Below are 19,660 nucleotides of genomic sequence, written 5' to 3' on the forward strand. Positions count from 1 at the left end.
TATATTTGTTTGGGAAAGATGGAAATAATGTTGCAATTGGTGGTTTATGAACTCAATACAGTAATTCCTGGCTTTAGGAAAATGGTGCATCTTGGAGTAAGAGCATTTTATGTGCTCCTTCCCATGAAGTTTTCCAGCCATTTTAAAGAAGGTTGGCTGGATAAAGTTTTTGTATTATTATTTAATTATTGTGATGTAATCGATGCAAAATAGGATTTCTTCTGCATTTTCAAGATGTGGTCATGCCCATGTAGAATCCATGAGCCCAGAGCTATAAGTAATGCACTTTTCATGCTTGACTTTTTCTCTTAAATTATCACAGTGTCCTTTGAATAACTAAGTGCCTGTCAATGTGAAATCCAACCAGCTGAGCAGCAGTGAAATGGCATACGAAATGGCAAACAACTCTTTTTCCTTCTTCCCCATTTGAAATATCAACCTATTAGAAAGCATAGCTGAAATAAGGAACATAGTCAGAGTTATTTGGGAATGAATGGCAACTTTATATTCTGAAAATTGTGATAATTTGTCCATTTAAGCATGGGCTGGTGGATGGGTGAGCTGATTTATAGAGTTGATCTTGAACGTTGCCCTGCCAAGGAATTAGATTGGAGAATCTTTTGAACTTGGGTTCTATGAGATCCTTCTTTCCTGCATCAGCATCTATGAGCTATCAAAGGAATCCTCCTTCCAAAGAGTGTCAGTGCCTTGCTAGCATAGGTCTACGCGTGGCAGGTGATTGATAGTGAAGAAATGTGAAGTCTGAATCACAGAGTATCCTGTAAGCCCAATTTCACACAGTACTTGTCAGCTGAAGGCTGGGCCTACACAATGTTAGAGCCTCCCAGGCTTAGCCATGACCTGGATTTGACATCAGCTGGCATCAGAAGGTCATGTGGTCTCATAATTTACAACAGGAGTAGCCATTGTGGTACCCTTCAGATGTTGTTGGACTGGAGCTCCTATCATCTCTGATGACTGGCGATGCTAGCTGGGACTGATGGGTGATTTTCTCCAGCAACATTTGAAGGGTACTATGTTGCTTAGCCCTGATTTACAGAAGAGGCACATAATGTCTGAACCCTTCCTGATAGACGTGCTCCTGCCTGGAACATGCTATCAATGCCAGTTTCTATGGCTCCTTCTGGGTGTTGTGAACAAAAACTTTTCTTGGGAATGTTAGAGACCTTTTTTCTCCTGGTTTCCTGGGGCACAGTTAGACACTTTCTGCTTCAGCTGTGAGGGTTAGTGCAGCATCCGTATGAGCTGAAATGCTCAGCATCTCTGGTCTTGAGAGGATCAGATGCACTGATACTCTACTCCTGATCCCTAACTATAGAGCTGTCTGGATGTGCTGTAGAAAACCACAGAAGCTGTGTAATTGGTGCTATTATGGGATGTTTCACATCAGACATGTAGCTATCGCATTCAGTCTGTACCACATTTAGAGGGGAGTGCCTCACCTCACTGTGCAAAAGAAAAAGTGGCTTCCCATTAGTGACCAGACGCTGTTAAATTTATGGCTCCTCTCTGTGGTCAAGGGTCCAAGGATCACACTTCAGTTGTCCTTGGCATGGTGTGTTTGCTAGGCATCTTGAAGGTCAGCCAGTTAGTTGCCTTTAGTGAAATCTTATTGGAAAAGAGGGAAAAGATGATGGTCATCTTTGTGTCAGGGCACTGCTGGAACAAACTGAAAATGCTGAGGGAAAAGTTAAAAGGAAGTTCATGACATTATAGCTCAGTATTGCGTCTATGCAGATTTGGTTGCACAGATGTTTATAGTTCATCACTGACTTTGTAAGAAAGGGTAGAATCATCTTGTCAAGGTTGTGCTCAGTTCATACAAGCATGCATTGAGTTGACCTTGAGCAGCTCCAGGGCATGCATTTCCTCTGTGCTGGGGCCTTGCAACTGCATATAGACAAGGCAAAGTGCTCCAGTTCAGTCAGGTCTTGGCAGCTTATATCATCTTAGAATCAAGGAAGGAGTATTTGTTACCCGTTGTCTCCTTCCAGGCACATGTTTCTGCTTTCTGCCATGTTGCCCTATGTAGCCTTCCCCTTTCCTCACCACCTCCTTCACATTTGCCCTCAAGGCTCAGTTCTCTTACCAAACTTGTCCTCAGCACCACTGGCACACCTTACTAGCATTTCATTGACACCTGATTGTGACTCATCATCCTTTGGCCTTGTTTCTCCCCGGTTTGCCTAAAGTAGGTTGTTGTAAGCCAGGCTTCCTCAAACTCGGCCCTCCAGATGTTTTGAGACTACAATTCCCATCATCTCTGACCACTGGTCCTTCTAGCTAGGGATCATGGGAGCTGTAGGCCAAAAACATCTGGAGGGCTGAGGTTGAGGAAGCCTGTTGTAAGCCCTCTGCACAGAAATGGGACCACATTTAATGTGCTGTATGATACTTGCTGCAAGACTGGCATTAAAGAGATGCTAAATGCTGCTTCTATTCAGCAGCAGTCATAAGAGTAATGGAATTCAGGATGATGCAGGCTGGAGCACTGCAGAGTTCAAGACCCATTGGGAAGGGAAGTTGGTAACTGTATACTGTACAATGCACATGCAAGAAAGAAAGTTTCCTGGCATCCTAGAAGCAGTGAGAGGGGGCATTTTGTAGGGGAGGCATGAGATGGTGGTGAGGGTGTGTTAACCTATCCACTGCCTGCCTGCTTGGTTAGGGTCCCTTGAAACCCAACCAGCCACATCTGCTTTCCCTCCTCCTGGGTAGTTTCAGGTGCACATTTAGAAGCTGGATGGGGGAGTACTTTGAGGAGAAGTTTCAGGCATTCAGTTCATTGTACTGCACTTCAAGTGAAAGCAAAGAGTTTATGCTGTGCTGATGAGGCCTTAGAGTGCAGTCCAAACCCCCTTTGTTCTGGGCCAGAGTGGGTTTACATGAATTGGGTGGGGGAAGCATTGAAACAGTGACACCCTGCCTCTTCTCCTATCCAGATTATCCCTTAGCACATTGATTTGCAGAAAAGCCGGAGGGGGTGGGGTGGATAATGTCTACAGGTAATATATTGCTAGGCCCTGTTTCCGTAAGGGAGTTTGGTAGGTAGCTAAATCTTAAGCACATTTACTTAGAAGTAAGTCTCATTGATTCTCCATGGGGCTTACTTTCAAGTGTTTAATTTTTAACTCAAGATCTATGTACAATGGGGATGAGATCTTCACCATTTGAAGATGAGGGCACCAGAGGGCACTCAGATACGGTGTAAGAACGATTCCAAATACTGATGCTTCCTTTGTGTCGAGCTTGAGGTCTAGTAATCCGAGTGCCCTTGAGGGCCTTGTGGTAGATGGATATGGTCAATCTGGCCTTCTGATATCCTTGTCCTAAACCCAAATAAATTGCCTTTAGCACTGAAGCAAAAAAACAGGAATGTGTGTATAAGTATGTATTTTGCACCGTTTTGTATCAGGTTGGCTGCTCTCCTGAATACTCAAGAAGCCTCCTTCTGCACTTGAGGTGTTTCTTTCCAGTGTGGATGATAGATAACGGTATTTAGAAATGGGTGTTCTGTGGCCAAAGCATACCTTAGCCTGCCACCTAGTGTTTACTTTGGTTTTCTGTTAGGTAACATGATATAACACCCCCACCCCACCTCCGTGTTCGGGTTTTCAAAAAATAATAATAAAAGAAATGTGTACGTTATGTTGCTCTAACAATAGTTTTTGCGCTGGTGGGTTGCTGGTGGTGAGGCTTAAGAGGATCTCCTCCCTGCTCCTGCGCATTTTTCTCAGGCAAAAGCACGACACCAAAAGCTGTACAGTACTTCATTTTAACTTTTCCTGGCAGCCAGCTATACCATTTTTATTTTCAATATTCAGTTGTGAAGACTGGCAGGTAGAACTGATAGGAGCTGAATGAGCTAGCAGTCCCTAGTACCCTGCTACCTAAGTCCTCTCATCCAACCCCCAAAGGCCAAACTGTTCAGAAGCAAGGGTGTTTTGCAGTGACATCTTCAGCGTACATCCCATGCACTTGAGGAGAAGCCTCATTGCACTCAGTGGAATTTCCATACAAGCCAAACATACACAGACAGAGCTAGACAACTTTTAAAACCATAGGAGTGCAGGAATAGTTGAAAAAACTCAGAACCTATATATTTCACTTCTTATATATTTTCAAGTCACTTGCGTGTTAAGCATGACAAAATAGGTTCCCAGCTTCGTGTTTTTTTTAACAAAGGAGATCTTTGGAACAATTCAAATCGTGGTGGGGTAGAGCTGTGCATCCACTGCTGAATCCAAAGGTCTTCTGCTCTCTCTGTCCAAGGGAAAGCAGGGATGTTTCCCCCCTTTTTTCTTTTCTTTTTGCTGCACCAGCTCCATATTGACTTAGCTGACAAGCCCAAAGATTGGACCCTTGGGTATTCACAAAGCTTTGGATCCAGTAGATGTAAATCCACTAGTGTACTATCTGAATCATAGAATCATAGAGTTGGAAGAGACCACAAGGGCCATCAAGTCCAACCCCCTGCCAAGCAGGAAACACCATCAGAGCACTCCTGACATATGGTTGTCAAGCCTCTGCTTAAAGACCTCCAAAGAAGGAGACTCCACCACACTCCTTGGCAGCAAATTCCACTGTCGAACAGCTCTGGGTACACTCCATTTTCAGGGCTCCTTGTTCTCACTAGAATAAAGCTTGGGCTTCTGTGATGACATGCCATCCACCCACGCTTCTCTTGAAGGAGACCGGTGGGGAGACTACATGCATCCCACATGTACCCCTACCCTTCCATCATCATTGTGATGGGAGGGTTTAGGATCGCTGTCAATCTGTTTCATAATCTTCCCTTGATTGGAAGGGATTGGAGACTCATTACCACCATCCCCTTTTCAGAGTTTCAAGTCCACTATGTGACTGGACTGCTCCCTATAGACTTCATTGAAGTCTCACTCTAGAAATGAGGCAGGCTCGTTTTGTTTTTAAAGTAGTACATTGCTTAAAGACATTAATTAAAAGAGGAATGTTGGATCTGGAACTTCTCAGCTGATGAACTTGTGCTCTGGTGGTTACTGTCCTGGTAGATTTTGGTCCATTAATGGAAAGAACAGCTTTGAAGCTGGATTTCATTTACAGCCGGATGCAGTCCATTTTAACCAAAAGGAAGTTCAGCTCAGGTCAATAAGACTTATTCCCATACATTATTAATGAAAAGTATTATTATTATTATTATTATTATTATTATTATTATTATTATTATACTGATTTCAATGCATTCAGTAGGCCTTACAAGTAGCCTTAACCTATGAGTTTGTTTAATTAAAACATGCAGACCTGAGGTTAATTGAAAAGATTTTCTGCTCCTCACCTTCTTCTCTGCTTTCTTGCAGGAAGGTTTTCTTCACCGATTATGGACAGATACCGAAGGTGGAGCGCTGTGACATGGATGGGCAGAACCGCACAAAACTGGTTGACGCCAAGATTGTCTTCCCCCATGGTATCACCTTGGACTTGGTCAACCGGCTGGTTTATTGGGCAGATGCCTATCTTGACTACATCGAAGTGGTGGATTATGAAGGAAAGAACCGGCACACTATCATTCAGGGCATCCTGGTGAGTTCTCCTCTGGAGATCCTGCAGCAGGAGTTATGGAGTCCCTTGGAACGATGGGATGGTTAAGCCCACCTGTGGTTCCTTCTGGTGCACTGTTGTCTTTGTGAATATCAGTATCACTAATGGCTGTGCTTCTAACTTATCCTTCAACTTACGTTGAGAGATACCTAAATGTAGCAATCTAACTGCAGGCTTAAGCAAACTTTTTTAAAATGAAAGAGATATTAAAAGGCCTGGGTTGTGAGCTGGAAGTTCTGAGTTCCTTAAACAAGATGACAGCACTGATGTTCAGCACAGTGACATTTGCTGCATAGAAACAAAGTGATGTCAGGGTTGTAAGCAATGTGGATGAGTCACAAGAGTTCTAAGAGATCTGAAGGCCATTGGACATGCTCTGCCAACTGAAAGCACAGAGCAGCCTTCTTCCAACCTGGTGCCCTCTATATGTTCTGAACTGCAATTCCCTTCAGCCTCAGCGAGCATGGCTAATGATCAGGGATGATGGGAGTTGGAACTCCCTGCCTATTGAGGTCAAGCAGGCGCCTTCATTGCACCCTTTCAGCACCTGCTAAAAACATTCTTGTTTAGACAAGCCGATCCAGGTGCTTAGAAAGTTGAGGTAATTTGAATTTGTTTTAGTATTTTACCATAACTTTTTTATGGTTGTGATTCCCCCTCCTCAATGTTATTGTTTTATCCTTTTGTAAACTGCTTTGTGTGTTTTTTTAAACAATCAATTATATGAACTAAATAATAAATATATAAATAGTTGAGCAACCTCTGCGCAGCACCAACTTGGGGGAAGGCAGGCATAAATTCAGAGCCATAGTGTGCCATAATTGGAGAGCAGGTACAGCGAAGAAGGGGAAGGCCTTCAGATGTGTAAACTGCAAAATAAAAAGCAAAGTGATCCACACACACAAAAATCACATTTGTGCCCTCTAGATAGAGCATCTCTATGGCCTGACCGTCTTTGAAAACTACCTGTATGCCACCAACTCAGACAACGCCAATGCTCAGCAGAAAACCAGCGTCATCCGTGTTAATCGATTCAACAGTAGTGACTTCCAAGTGGTGACCCGGGTGGATAAGGGTGGAGCTCTTCATGTCTACCACCAGCGACGTCAGCCCACAGGTATACGGGGAGTGGGTTTTGGGTAGCATTTGGAGGGAAAGAAGTGGGATGTCCTGGGGCTGAGGACCAGTTGAAGTGCCCAGCAAAACTGTTGTTGGTTTGCTTTGTTGTATCACCTTGATGTTTGGTGGTGGAGGTCTGTGTTCATTATGAAATAAGGTAATTCTCTTTGGGAATGGTGCCAAAATAACACAAACACACACATGCACACACACCTCAGCAGTGCTATGTGCATAAGTAAAAGTCATTCTCAATGTCACACGAGACTCCATCTAGAAATATCTGCATTACATTCTAACCAGAAGACTTAGTCCACTCTCTGCATCCCATTCATTGCTTCTGTATCTATTCTTCTGTCACAACTACCATCAGTATGGCATCAGATTGAGTAATCAGTTTATTCTTGCATTCCATGTCCTGCTCATTTAGCATCACAGAGAGTGGTCCAGCCATCCTTCCTGCATCCTATTTTATAATCCATATCTGGTCAGTCCATTCTTGAGGCCATTTTTTTAATTATCCACATAGCATTGGTCTGACTAGTCTCTCTGCCTTGGTCATATATCATCAGATTGACTGAACTGCCCACCCTCCTGCCGTGGTCGGTTGTATAGGTGGTTCATTTTTATCAGGACTCTACTGAATGGCAACAAAGGAATGTCTTGCCACCCTGCTTTCTCATTATTTTCATGTATGAGCAACAAAGGTCCATGAGGTTGTTTTTAGCAACAGGTTCAGAACAGTGTGCCATTCTGCAATACTGCCTTATCTGTAGGCAGCTACTTAATGATCATTTAGAAGGTGATGTATTCACACATACATTCCCTCTCTCAGAATGGGAAAGGTTGTCCAGTGGCGTACTCTGCTCAATTATAAACTAGGTTTGGAAGATTATCTATATAGAACTGATTGGTTTAATTTGAGAATAGAGCTTAAGACTTGCTAGATTTCATCTAATGCCATCTGTGGTATTAGAGGGTAGGTTGTTTAAGATTCCGTACAGTTCTTAGCTTTGTCACTGCCAGATGCATAAAGAGAATCTTCCTCACTGTTTGTTTGATTGCCAATTGTCTCAAGCAAGAGTAAAAATATCCTGCTGAGATGTTAAAGAAAAGTACTAATTGGTCTGACCTCCAGAAGTTAGGGGGTTTTGCTTTTTAGGAATGGCTTCAGGATAACAAGTAAAGCTGCTACATTTTTTATTATGTTAGCTAGGCCATGGGTGGATTCTGTTAAGTGCTGGAGGAGGAGAGGGGAACACAGAAGTCTGAGGCTTGCTGCAGATCAGTCTGTTCAATGATCTGCCCACCTTGTGTGCATTATACCAGGAGAAAACAGGATGATAGAGCATTCCAGACTGATTAGTGCTTGAGCCCTAAAACAGGACAAGGGAGAGAGGTGTTAAGGCTATCTTTCTTGCTAAAATGTTTTTATTGCCAGTAGAAATTTTATTGTTGGAAGTGGGAAATTCTGACCAAAACTGACTATTTATTCTGACAATTTATTTGGTTTCTGCATAGAAAGGTAGCATGTTGCTGTCCTTTGCATTTCATGCACATGTACATATTTGCTTACATGAGCATCTGATGAAGTGGACTTTAGCTCATGAAGACTTATGCCACAATAAAGGGCAGTTCTGAACACATATACTAGGGAGTAAGCCCCACTGGAAATAATGGAACTCGCTTCTAAATAGACATGAATATACAGTATTTGCATTGTAAATATGTTTCTCTTTTAAGGTACCAGCAAGAGTCTACATTCTTTTTGCTATAACAACAGGCTGGTTTGCACATCACAGTAAACCAAGGTTTATGGTTTCCTGTGAACAAGCAGTGGGGCTAGTGCATGCTGCTTAGTCACTCCCACTTTGCTTTGCTCTGCATACAATAGTGAGAAACAAACTGTGTGATTTGGCCTAGTTTTGCATGTGAACCAGTAATCATCATTTGTTTTGCTCTAATCTAGGGTTGCCATATCTTGGAAGAGAAGAAAAGAGGACAGCCTGAGCTGGGGAAAGAGGCATGTAGGGCTGCCGCTGTGGCACCCTCGCACCTCTTTCCCTGGCTCAGGCTGGCAGCAGCCACGGCATGCAGAGCAGCCCGAGCTGCCCAAGACCCCCCCCCAACCCCAAACCCAGACATTTCCTTTAAAATGTAAACATCCACCCAGATGGGCATGTTAGCCCCCCCCCCCCAATGTCTGGGTTTTCCTGGCAACCTTATCTAATCAAACCATGAGTGAAAGCTAAGGTTTGTTCCTAGCTTATCAGTAATGGTTTGCTTGGGAGAAACAAACCACATATGCTGGTTTGCACATAATGCTAAACCAAGGTGCGTGGTTTGCTTCACGTTGCTTCAGGCACAATTAAAACAATTACAATCAAAACAACCACACCTCTGGTATTTATAGCTCTGAGCAATGAGTAATGGGGGTAAGCCCTTACCCTTCCACTCAACAGCCATAGACTTTTATGAGTTGTACACACATCTCTTCTTGTTCTGGTTTCACAAGAAGGTTGGCAGTGGCTGGTATTGTTCCTGCTGCCTCCCACCAGGTGCTTCAAGAATGCTAATTAGTTGGTATATTAAAGGGTCATTTGCATTATTTCCCTTTGGATTTAAATGGTTGTTAGTTCAGCTTAGCTGTTGTTTCCTGTCAGCGGCAGCAGGAACACATGTTATAGGTCTTAAAAGGTTTAGCAGCAACTTCACCCAAGGAGGATTAAGCACCTCCTTCACCCTAGCAGATCTAATGAGAAGTGTTACTGCTCACCAAAATTCATAGGATGCTCTGCTTACCAGGTGCCCAAGCATGTAAATGCCCACCTTTCTGCCTGGCCTCATTGGTTGTACTCTCATAGCTGCTTTTCAAAGTCCCCCATTCTGGGTCTTGCACATGTCCCTCACACTCATTCTTCTCCATACAACTGCTGGCCTAGCCCCCTTTTGCCCTTCTAACTGCCTGTTTGTTCACGGCACCTGCTCTCATATATCTTTGCACCCAAAGTTTTGTTTGAATTCCTCCCAAGCAGTCGCCCTTTCAGTGAGCTGCTGTCATGTGGTGGCAAAGAGAATGAACTTTACAATATAGAACCACATGTTAGAATGTCACCTCTGCCATGAACTCCCCAGGTGGCTTTAGCTCGGTCATCCTGCATCAGCTTCTATCACCCCATCTGCACTTTGGGGATAATAATGTTCACCTAGCTTGCAAGAATGTTTTAAGAATCACAACAAAATAATGGTCTGGATCTAGACTGAGCGGGAAATCTACATAGTGCTAAGTCACCACAAGGCTTTCTGCTTGTGCAACAAAGTGTTCTCCCCCTGTGTGCCCCCTAAATCTATTATTGTGATTCTACAGAGCAGATTTGGGGAGGGTGCAGGGTGCATGCAGTGGATGGAGATGGGGAGAGAGTCCAGTTGCGCAAGGAGAAACCCTTCCCCTGATGGGATGGTGATGGTGACAATAACTCTATCTATCATCTACCTACCTACCACCTATCATCCATCTATCTATCTATCTATCTATCATCTATCTATCTATCCAACCAACCAACCAACCAACCAACCAACCAACCAACCAACCAACTCATCTGACTGGGTTGTCCCAGCCACTCTGGGCAGCTTCCAGCAAATTAAAACAACAACTAAAAAAAATTAGGGCTCAGTTCCAGCTGATTTTATTTCCTTTGTGGGGGGGGGGGGAATATTATTTACAGAAAGTATATTGACAATCCGACAGACAGTGAACTGGCATAATTAGTGATGGGTTAGTTGAATACTGACCTAAGCTGTTTGAACTTAATTGGTTGGACTTAAGTCATGAGGACTAACTTGTGCCATTGTTTCTATGGGACCTAAATTCAGCCAACTTAGTCTGGATCTAACTCAATGCACATGAAATCCTTTGAACACCTGAAAGCAAATGCTTCTTTCTTTATCAACTGTGTTTACACACTTAACTCTTGTTAGTGCTTCTTCATGACCCAGCTCAGCGCTGCCCAGTGCAAAAAATGTGTTTTGTCCAGTGGCTGCTTGTCTGCTATTGTTGTTAAGATGCCCAGAGTACCTCTCTCTAGTACAGGTCAATCCAAACTAGGGGAGAAGGTGGGGAGGACATCTGGAGGGAATACAACATGCTGCCTGCTTATGATATCAGGCAGTGGTTTCCTTTGTACTACAGTGTTCAGATCTGTGACAAACCCATGCTTCCCGAAACTAGAGGTGAAAGGTTTTGAGTGTGCCAGCCTCTGAATGGATCATGGGTGCAGTTTTTGGACTTCTCACAGGCATCTTGTTGTCCACTGTGAGAACAGGAAGCTGGACTAGATAGGCCACTGGCCTGATCCAACAGGGTTCTTTTTATGTTCTTAGCCTTACACACAGCATTTGTATATTAAGGCAGCAACCATTTCACATGGAGGGTTCCGGTCCCAGCCCTCATGCATAAGCGTGCTCTGCCCCATTAACACCCTGCCCTCATTACGCCCTCCCTTCTGCCCTCTTCTGGGTCCAAAAGGACCTGTGCGTCAGCGATTGTGCATCAACTGGACGCGCTTAAAACGATTACCTCCTATATACACCTCATAATGTAAAAGTGTTACTATGACAAACAGGTGTTCAGAAATACATTTGTCATACAGGTACACTAATCACAATTGGGTTTGGCCTCAGCTTCCTACAAACCAACATTTGGAGGGCCCTTGCTTAACAGAGAAGAGACCAGCATGCCATTTCGTGTGTGTGAAGAATTAAGATACTTTGTGCATTGTGCTAGCGTGCAGAACAGCAATATAAGCTGCCCTGGAAGCTGACCACATCTTGTCTGAAACCTCGTGGTTGTGTGTGTGTGTGTGTGTTCTAGCTCCCCCCTCCCCCCTCTCGCTTCAGCGGCACTCCAGTTCAGCTTCCTCCAGCTCCTGTTACAGATGGTTGTCAAGTTCTCTCAGAAGTGTGTGCGCTGGTTGCAAAGAGCCTCATGTATTTAATTCAGGTTAACTTACTGGAAATTACTTCTAGTCTGTCCAGCATTTGAGTATTGGCTGTTTCTGACCTCAAATCTAATCACCCAGTCTATGCTAAAACCTGATAACATTAGCTGTGCCCCAAGTGGGCCCTCTTGAACATTTGGTTATCTCCCAGCAGCTCTTTCACACAGAGAGAGAGAGATCTCAAAAGCCGTTTCCAGAGAGGACTCTGCAGCATATGATTGATTGATTGATTACTGCCCTGCAGAAAAGGAAAGAATTAAGCAGATGCGGCATCTTGAAATATTAATGGCTTCCTCCAAGAGCTGTTCTTGCTTCTTCCCCAGAGCAGATATATTTGACTATGTCACAGTGCTCCCAGGAAAATCCTTGAACGGTGGCTGAAACTTTTTCTGGCGCTCAGTGGTGTGCTTAATTCTCTCCCCTCCCCATCAGTCAGCATCCTGTACTCTTCCGCCTCTCCCCGCAAAGCCCTTCCATTCATTGTACTTAATCAGTTTGCGTGTTGAAAATCCTCTTAGAGCCTTCGGTTGGCTGCTTAGGATTCACTGAACCATTAAGCTAATTGGCAGATTTCAGGGAGGGAAGTCTCTGTATCATCTGGGATGGCTACCACTCAGTGTATTCCCTAACTCAGAGCTTTCCAAACTTTTCATGGTGGTGACACACTTTTTAAACATGCATCATTTTCTGACACAGTAATTCAGTTTTAATAGCAAACCAGAGGTTAAGCTAACCCCTTTCCAGTTCCGGGAGGAGCAGGGGGAGGGTTTACGCGACACACCTACATACTGCAGCCAACACACTAACATGTCGTGACACACAGTTTGGAAAGCTCTGCCCTAACTAATAAAGCCAGGACTAAAATGGGTGGGGTTGTGGCATTCAGGGTCCTCTTAAGGCCAGATTTGAGAACTTGTGGGCCTTCAGATGTTGTTTGTTGTGTAACCATACCCATGACACGGGTTCCCCACACGCTTCTTTTGACCTGGGTACAAGGCTGCATGGGATGACAGCCAGAAGTGCCCAAAAGAGGATGTACGTTTGATTCTCAGATCCTCTTTCTGAGTATCTGCGTAATGAACTAGGCAGCATCTTGTGCAACAGTCTGGAGGGAAGTGTGTCACATGATCATGCATCTCACCAAAATGAGCCAGCTCAGTTAAAAGAAGCTGCAGATCATGAAAGCACAGTTCAAAAGTTGAAAGGAGCATCTTTCCTAACAATTCTTGTTAAACCTATTACTATTAGCTTAAAGTTGCTGACTCTGAAAATCGTTCTGAAGCCTCAGCTGGCACAAAATGCAGTGGTCAAAAATTAAGACTGATGCCTCTCAACTTTGATCATATGTCACCAGTCTTAAATGAACTCCAGTGGCTGCCTCTTTGTGTCTGATCCCAGTTCAGAGCGTTGGTGCTTTTGCTTAAAGCTCTTTTAAAGCTTAAGGACCAAGTGATTGAGCTACCCTGCCCCCACACCACCAGCCACTGATGCCCTTCTCCCAAATGCCACCTCCATCAGAGGTGAGGTTTGTTAAAACTCATGAGAGGTGTGTGCTTGGTTCCTGTTGTTTTGTTTCACCTTTTCCCCTATTTGGGAGTTACGCCTGGCACCAATTTTGCTGTTTTTCAGATGCCAGGCAAAAACTTTTACAACATTTTTACTAGCATAGATAGTGGTGCTGTGGTCTAAACCACAGAGCCTAGGGCTTGCCGATCAGAAGGTCGGTGGTTCGAATCCCTGCGACGGGGTGAGCTCCTGTTGCTCGGTCCCAGCTCCTGCCAACCTAGCAGTTCAAAAGAATGTTAAAGTGCATGTAGATAACTAGGTACTGCTCCGGCGGGAAGGTAAACGGCGTTTCTGTGCGCTGCTCTGGTTCGCCAGAAGCTGCTTAGTCATGCTGGCCACATGACCCGGAAGCTGTACGCTGGCTCCATCGGCCAATAAAGCGAGATGAGTGCTGCAACCCCAGAGTCGTCCGCGACTGGACCTAACAGTCAGGGGTCCCTTTACATTTAATGTCATAATTGCACTTCTTTCTCCTGGTTGTTTTGAGTGTACTCTGGTGTTGTTTTATTTGTTCTTTTGCAAACTACTTTGAAATGTTTGATAGAAGGTGGTATATAAAGATTTTAAGTAAGTAATAAAATTGAGTGAATTTCCCAAGGAGTGTCTGCGTTTCTTAACCTGTAGATGCAGCACCTCTAGACAGAATAGTAGCTTTTATAAGAATAGGTAGAATAATAGAAATTATCCCAATTTCTCTGTAGCTGATAGCAAGATCTCATCTAATTGAAACCACCCCCAGCTTTATGACACACTCTTGACTTTGTGTGATTGACAAAAACTTCCTATAAATCTATCTGCAAGCCATGCACATTTGAATTTAGGTCAGACTGAAGTCAGAAGATCATAGACCTCTAATATAAACTATAAATAATGTGAATGGATGTGATATAAATCCAGATTGATACATCTATAGGGAATCCCACAGTTGTTTTTGATGTTATTATTCTTATTTCTAAAGCACCTGTGCATGCTTTCTAGGGTAGAGTCTGAAAGCACTTGGTGCAGCTACCTTGCTGAAGCTAAGCAGGCCTTTGTTTGGTCCCTGTTTGGATGGGTGACTCCCTGGCATCCACATGCACAACATTGCCTTTGGTTCTACAGTAGAAGAATGGTTGGGTGTAAATGTAGGTGATAGATAGATAGATAGATAGATAGATAGATAGATAGATAGATAGATATAAACACATACAAACCATCATACACTTGACATTTCTCCAATATAGAATCATAGAATCATAGAGCTGGAAGAGACCACAAGGGCCATCGAGTCCAACCCCCTGCCAAGCAGGAAACACCATCAGAGCACTCCTGACATATGGTTGTCAAGCCTCTGCTTAAAGACCTCCAAAGTAGGAGACTCCACCACACTCCTTGGCAGCAAATTCCACTGCCGAACAGCTCTTACTGTCAGGAAGTTCTTCCTAATGTTTAGGTGGAATCTTCTTTCTTGTAGTTTGGATCCATTGCTCCGTGTCCGCTTCTCTGGAGCAGCAGAAAACAACCTTTCTCCCTCCTCTATGTGACATCCTTTTATATATTTGAACATGGCTATCATATCACCCCTTAACCTCCTCTTCTCCAGGCTAAACATGCCCAGCTCCCTTAGCCGTTCCTCATAAGGCATCGTTTCCAGGCCTTTGACCATTTTGGTTGCCCTCCTCTGGACACGTTCCAGTTTGTCAGTGTCCTTCTTGAACTGTGGTGCCCAGAACTGGACACAGTACTCCAGGTGACCTTGCTGTTCATACTTGGGGCATGTTCATACTTGGGGCTGTTCATACTTGGGGCAAGTGCATTTGCGCTCACGGATGGTTTTAAGAATCACAGTGGAAGATAAAAGATGTAGGCTGTGTAGTTAATAAACTGTATGGACTTTTCTTTGTTGCTGCAGTTAGGAGTCATGCCTGTGAACAGGACCAGTTTGGCAAACCAGGTGGCTGCTCTGACATCTGCCTCCTTGGAAACAGCCACAAGACCCGGACATGCCGATGCCGGTCAGGATTCAGCCTAGGCAGCGATGGAAAGTCTTGCAAAAGTAAGTGGCCTGCAGACACTGAGGCTGGGGTGAGGTGGGGCCAGGCCAGGCCGGGAGGGTGAGGTGGGGAGGAAGCTTTGCCTTTCACTTTTAGTCAGCAGCAATTTGCCTGAATGGTCTCACCCTGTGAATCATGATTGTCAGCCAGCATATATTATACAAAGGTGTTTGGTGAGACAGGGTCACTTGTGCATCTTGTTGACAAATAGGGAACATTATGGCGGCAGAAGCAAAGTCGAGAGTGGGACCGATGACTGGTGAACTTATTCAGGGCAAAGAAACAGGGGAGAGACTTGGAAACTCATGACAGAATCCTAAGATTTGAGTATTTTTGGTGGAGTTGGACCAACTCTGGATGAATCCACCACCACTTCACCCTGTGCCATAGCATGGCTTTCCAGCAACATAAGCAAATATATTATGCAGGAGTCAGAAGGTAGCACCATTTTATCACCACAGCATTGTCCATTTGTATCCTGATTGGTGCTATCAAACCCACCATGACAGCCTTGTGGAGAAATAAGTCTTGGCCCCAAGCTCCCTGTTGGCCTGGAGGAAGAGCAGCACAGAGGGAGTGCTAGAGGGGCAGTTGGGAGCCCAGATCTCCCCACTGAGCTCTCTCTCTCTGGATTGGTGTGTGTGTGTGTGTGTGTGTGTCCTGAATGTACCAGCATTATTTCATGAGCCTGTGGCTTATGGCCTAATGGCTCTTCTCCTGATGGGAAGCTGATGCTTTTAACATTCCATACATGAGGTAGTAGGCAAAGGTCCTACCCAGGCATCCTGCCACCATCAGATCTGCACTAAAGAAAAGCCCCAAGTGACCTCTGAACTACTGCCTATGTGATCTGGGTGCAAGGGAGCAGAGGCACACATGAAATCAGCCCCAGCTAGAGTTCCCGGAATACCAGATGATGCAATGTGACAGATGTACTGCATGAGCCAATCTGTTTGTGGATATAAAGCTGCTGGTCCAGAGTCCAACTTGTGGTTGGTTTTAGGCCAGGAAAAATCCTTGCACAAGAAGGGATACGGGTTGCCAGATAAATACCACAGTGTGAAAAGCTGTTAGTCACCAAGCATCTGTCCTCCTTCTTCTTTTTAACTCATCAGTTCAATGGAAAAGGCCAGAACCTGCAAACCTTCCTGATCTCCAGTTTTCCTTCAATCTCATAGATACTGACTATGCCCTAGAGGCTGAAGACCAAGCAGTTGGCTGGGTTTCCTTGGCTGTAGACTAGGCACAAAGTTTAGAAGTGGAAGGGAAAACGCTTAGCAGCCCGAGTGAACAAATGCTCAGTGGTCCTCATGATTCTGAGCAAGAGCTTGTGGATATGGGGGCAGTATTGCTGAAAGATAGTAAATGCAGCGAGGGCTCACAGTGCCTTGCCCTGTGGCTCCTATGAGGCTTCCAAATGTATAATTTTAAAATTCCCCTCTTTCCCCCCCATCCTAGCAACATTAGGACTGTGATTTCCACATGCAGATCAGTAAAATAATTTCACGTGATGCATTCCACTTAAGGGATTGTTGTCCCAAAACGTGGACAACTTTCTACTTCTCTTTATGGGCATTGCTTCGTGCACTATGCAGTCACATGGCCAGCTACTCGCCCTTAACCATCCTTCTGTTTTTACCCAAACATGCCAAATGTAATTGTAGCATATAAGCCAATTGAAGTATATGACTCAAAATGTATGGGGTGCTGTTGTTGTTTTTGTATGTTGGATTATTTGCTCTCTAGGGCTGGTGTTTAGCTATTGCTTGCTTACGATTTTAAGCAGCATGGGAGAGAATTTGCAGCTATGCAGTCTTCCAATGCAAAATATGCAACAGTTTGCAATAAGGAAATGAACTTGAGGAATCAAAACAGAAGTTCAAATATATGCAGGTGACATTGTTTTCAGATAGCTGCTTTCTGACTTAGCAAGCAGAAACTAGCTCTGGTCCTCTCTGCTTCCCCTGTTTTCAAGAATAGAGATGACTACTGCTTGTCTTTGCGTGGTTGTAGGTGGAAATTAGATGCACCATACGGAGGCTGACTTTAAAAGGGGATTGAACAAATGATGGATAAGTCTTTCAGTGGCTACAGATCATGATAGTTATATGCAGTCTGCAAGTTTTAAGAGGCAAATATGCCTCTGAATACCAGTCGCTGGGGAGCAGCAGGGGAAGAGTGATGGTTGCCTTCGTGCCTTGTTTGTAGGCTGCCCAAAGGCATCTGGTTGGCTGCCATGGAAAACAGGATGGTGGGCTAGATGGACAGTTGGGCTTATTCATCAGGGCTCTTCTCACGGGTTTTAGTTTGGTCATTGTGGAAGACAGGAGTGCCCAAGCTTCTAGATGAGCTTCAGTGCAAATCAAAGTTAGTCTGGCTTTGTTGTTTTGATGCTTCCCATTGTCATTTTCCAGAGCCAGAGCACGAGCTGTTCCTTGTTTATGGCAAAGGTCGGCCAGGCATCATCCGTGGGATGGACATGGGGGCCAAAGTTCCCGATGAGCATATGATCCCCATTGAAAACTTGATGAACCCCAGGGCCCTGGATTTCCATGCAGAGACTGGCTTCATTTACTTTGCTGACACCACCAGCTACCTGATTGGGCGACAGAAGATTGATGGAACGGACAGGGAAACAATCCTGAAAGATGGTATGTACCCCTTTCATCCAGGCAATAGTCTGCTTCAGTATCTTAGGTGCTGGTCTGGTTTCCTTGTACAGTCTGTGTGGGGCTTGGAGTAGAGAGAGCGAGGTTCAAGGGCCTACTTACAAGAAAGGGTAGAATTTGGATTTTGGTACACAATTTTGCTCAGAATGTAGGCCAGCTGATGGGTGTCAGAAAAGTGCACAGCACAGCACAGATTGTATTATTTTCACGCATAGATTTCTTTATGTTTTTTCTTGGGTACCAACCCGAATGTTGTGTTCTGCTGCTGAATCTCTCTCTCTGCGTCTTTTGCAGAGTAGGTGTGGTCTGCACATGTGTGTCCATCATGCCTCGTGCCTTGTCTGCTTCAGTAGAAATCAAACCAACGGAGTACATGGCACCATTCATATGGCCGTGTCACTTTCACTTCAGTCCTCAGTTTCTGATGTGTCCCCATCTGCCTGGCTTGCTTTTGCTTTTGCTGAGCATGATTGTTGATTTTAACTCCTTCTAGGCATTCATAATGTGGAAGGCATCGCTGTGGACTGGATGGGGAACAACCTCTACTGGACTGATGATGGGCCCAAGAAGACAATCAGTGTTGCCCGGCTATCAAAGGCTGCACAGACCAGGAAGACTCTGATTGAAGGACAGATGACTCATCCTCGAGCCATTGTGGTGGACCCCTTGAATGGGTGGGTGTCACCATGCCATTCCAGTGAGGACCAGGGAGCCTACTTTTGGCTGCTGTTTAATAAGGACGGGAATGTAACAGGGATGCAAAGCAAAAAGTGGGCATGCACAGCACCTGTTATCCAAACTTCAGTTGACTTCTCTGCCTAACCTATTTCACATAATTGTTCTAATAGGGAAGGGGAGAATCACACCACCTTGAGTTCCTTGGAGGAAAGATGGGATATAAATTAAATAAACAAGCTGGCCAAGAGGAATAAGATAGGCTGAACACCCCCAAGCTTGTGGGAAGTATTGTTGCACACCACCCCAGTCTCTGAGCAGAGTAAAATTTCAGGGGTTCCAGGCATGCTTACCCAAGGTCTGTGTTTCCTTTTGGAAGCGAGGCACAATGGAGTCGATGGTGTCTTTACAATACAGTGGAACCTCGGTTGTTGAACTTAATCCATTCCGGAAGACCATTCAACTTCCGAAACATTCAACAACCAAGGCACAATTGCCAGTTGGTAATTGCAATGGAGAAAATGGAGAAACGCGCCTCAGAAGACATTACCTGGCTTATATTCTAATACTTGCTAAATCTAGTGTCTGACATCTGGTTTTAACACTCCAAGCATTGATTAAATTCTAACATTTACTGAATCCAGGAGTTTAGGGTGTCTAGCACCCGCAAACTCATAACAGTATATACCTTCAGCCCCAATAGCAAACCTTTCTTTGCCTGCTCACTGCAACTTCTTCAGTGTCTTGCATAAAGGAATTCCTGGCAGTCGCGGCCTGTTTTTGACTAGATTATGCTGGGCCTGGATTTGTCCGGAGCTGTAGCCCTACGTTCCAAATAGTGTCACTCACATGTTTGTGCAGTTCACTGAGCCTCTTGCATGTGATACGGGCCAGAGAGTTTTCACTCACCAGGAGGGAATTGTTTTGGTTCGTTTCCTGCTGCACCGACTCCCCAAAGACTTCAGCTCAAGAGTTCATTCTGTTTTCACACTGGTGTCTCTAGGGC

General features: G+C 44.6%; 1 protein-coding gene across 3 annotated transcripts in view; it reads left to right on the forward strand.

The window, feature by feature from the left end:
* Positions 1 to 19,660, forward strand: part of LRP1 (LDL receptor related protein 1) — a 326,669-nt gene that overhangs the window by 176,891 nt on the left and 130,118 nt on the right. For all 3 annotated transcript variants that reach the window (XM_083486061.1, XM_083486059.1, XM_083486060.1), the window contains 5 exons: positions 5,358 to 5,580; positions 6,526 to 6,715; positions 15,169 to 15,312; positions 17,725 to 17,961; positions 18,473 to 18,653. In XM_083486061.1, the coding sequence (XP_083342187.1) occupies positions 5,358 to 5,580; positions 6,526 to 6,715; positions 15,169 to 15,312; positions 17,725 to 17,961; positions 18,473 to 18,653 (975 nt within the window). The remainder of the gene's footprint in view (positions 1 to 5,357; positions 5,581 to 6,525; positions 6,716 to 15,168; positions 15,313 to 17,724; positions 17,962 to 18,472; positions 18,654 to 19,660) is intronic.

Source organism: Podarcis liolepis (assembly GCF_965112155.1).
Source record: "Podarcis liolepis genome assembly, chromosome: 2".
Taxonomy (NCBI): domain Eukaryota; kingdom Metazoa; phylum Chordata; class Lepidosauria; order Squamata; family Lacertidae; genus Podarcis; species Podarcis liolepis.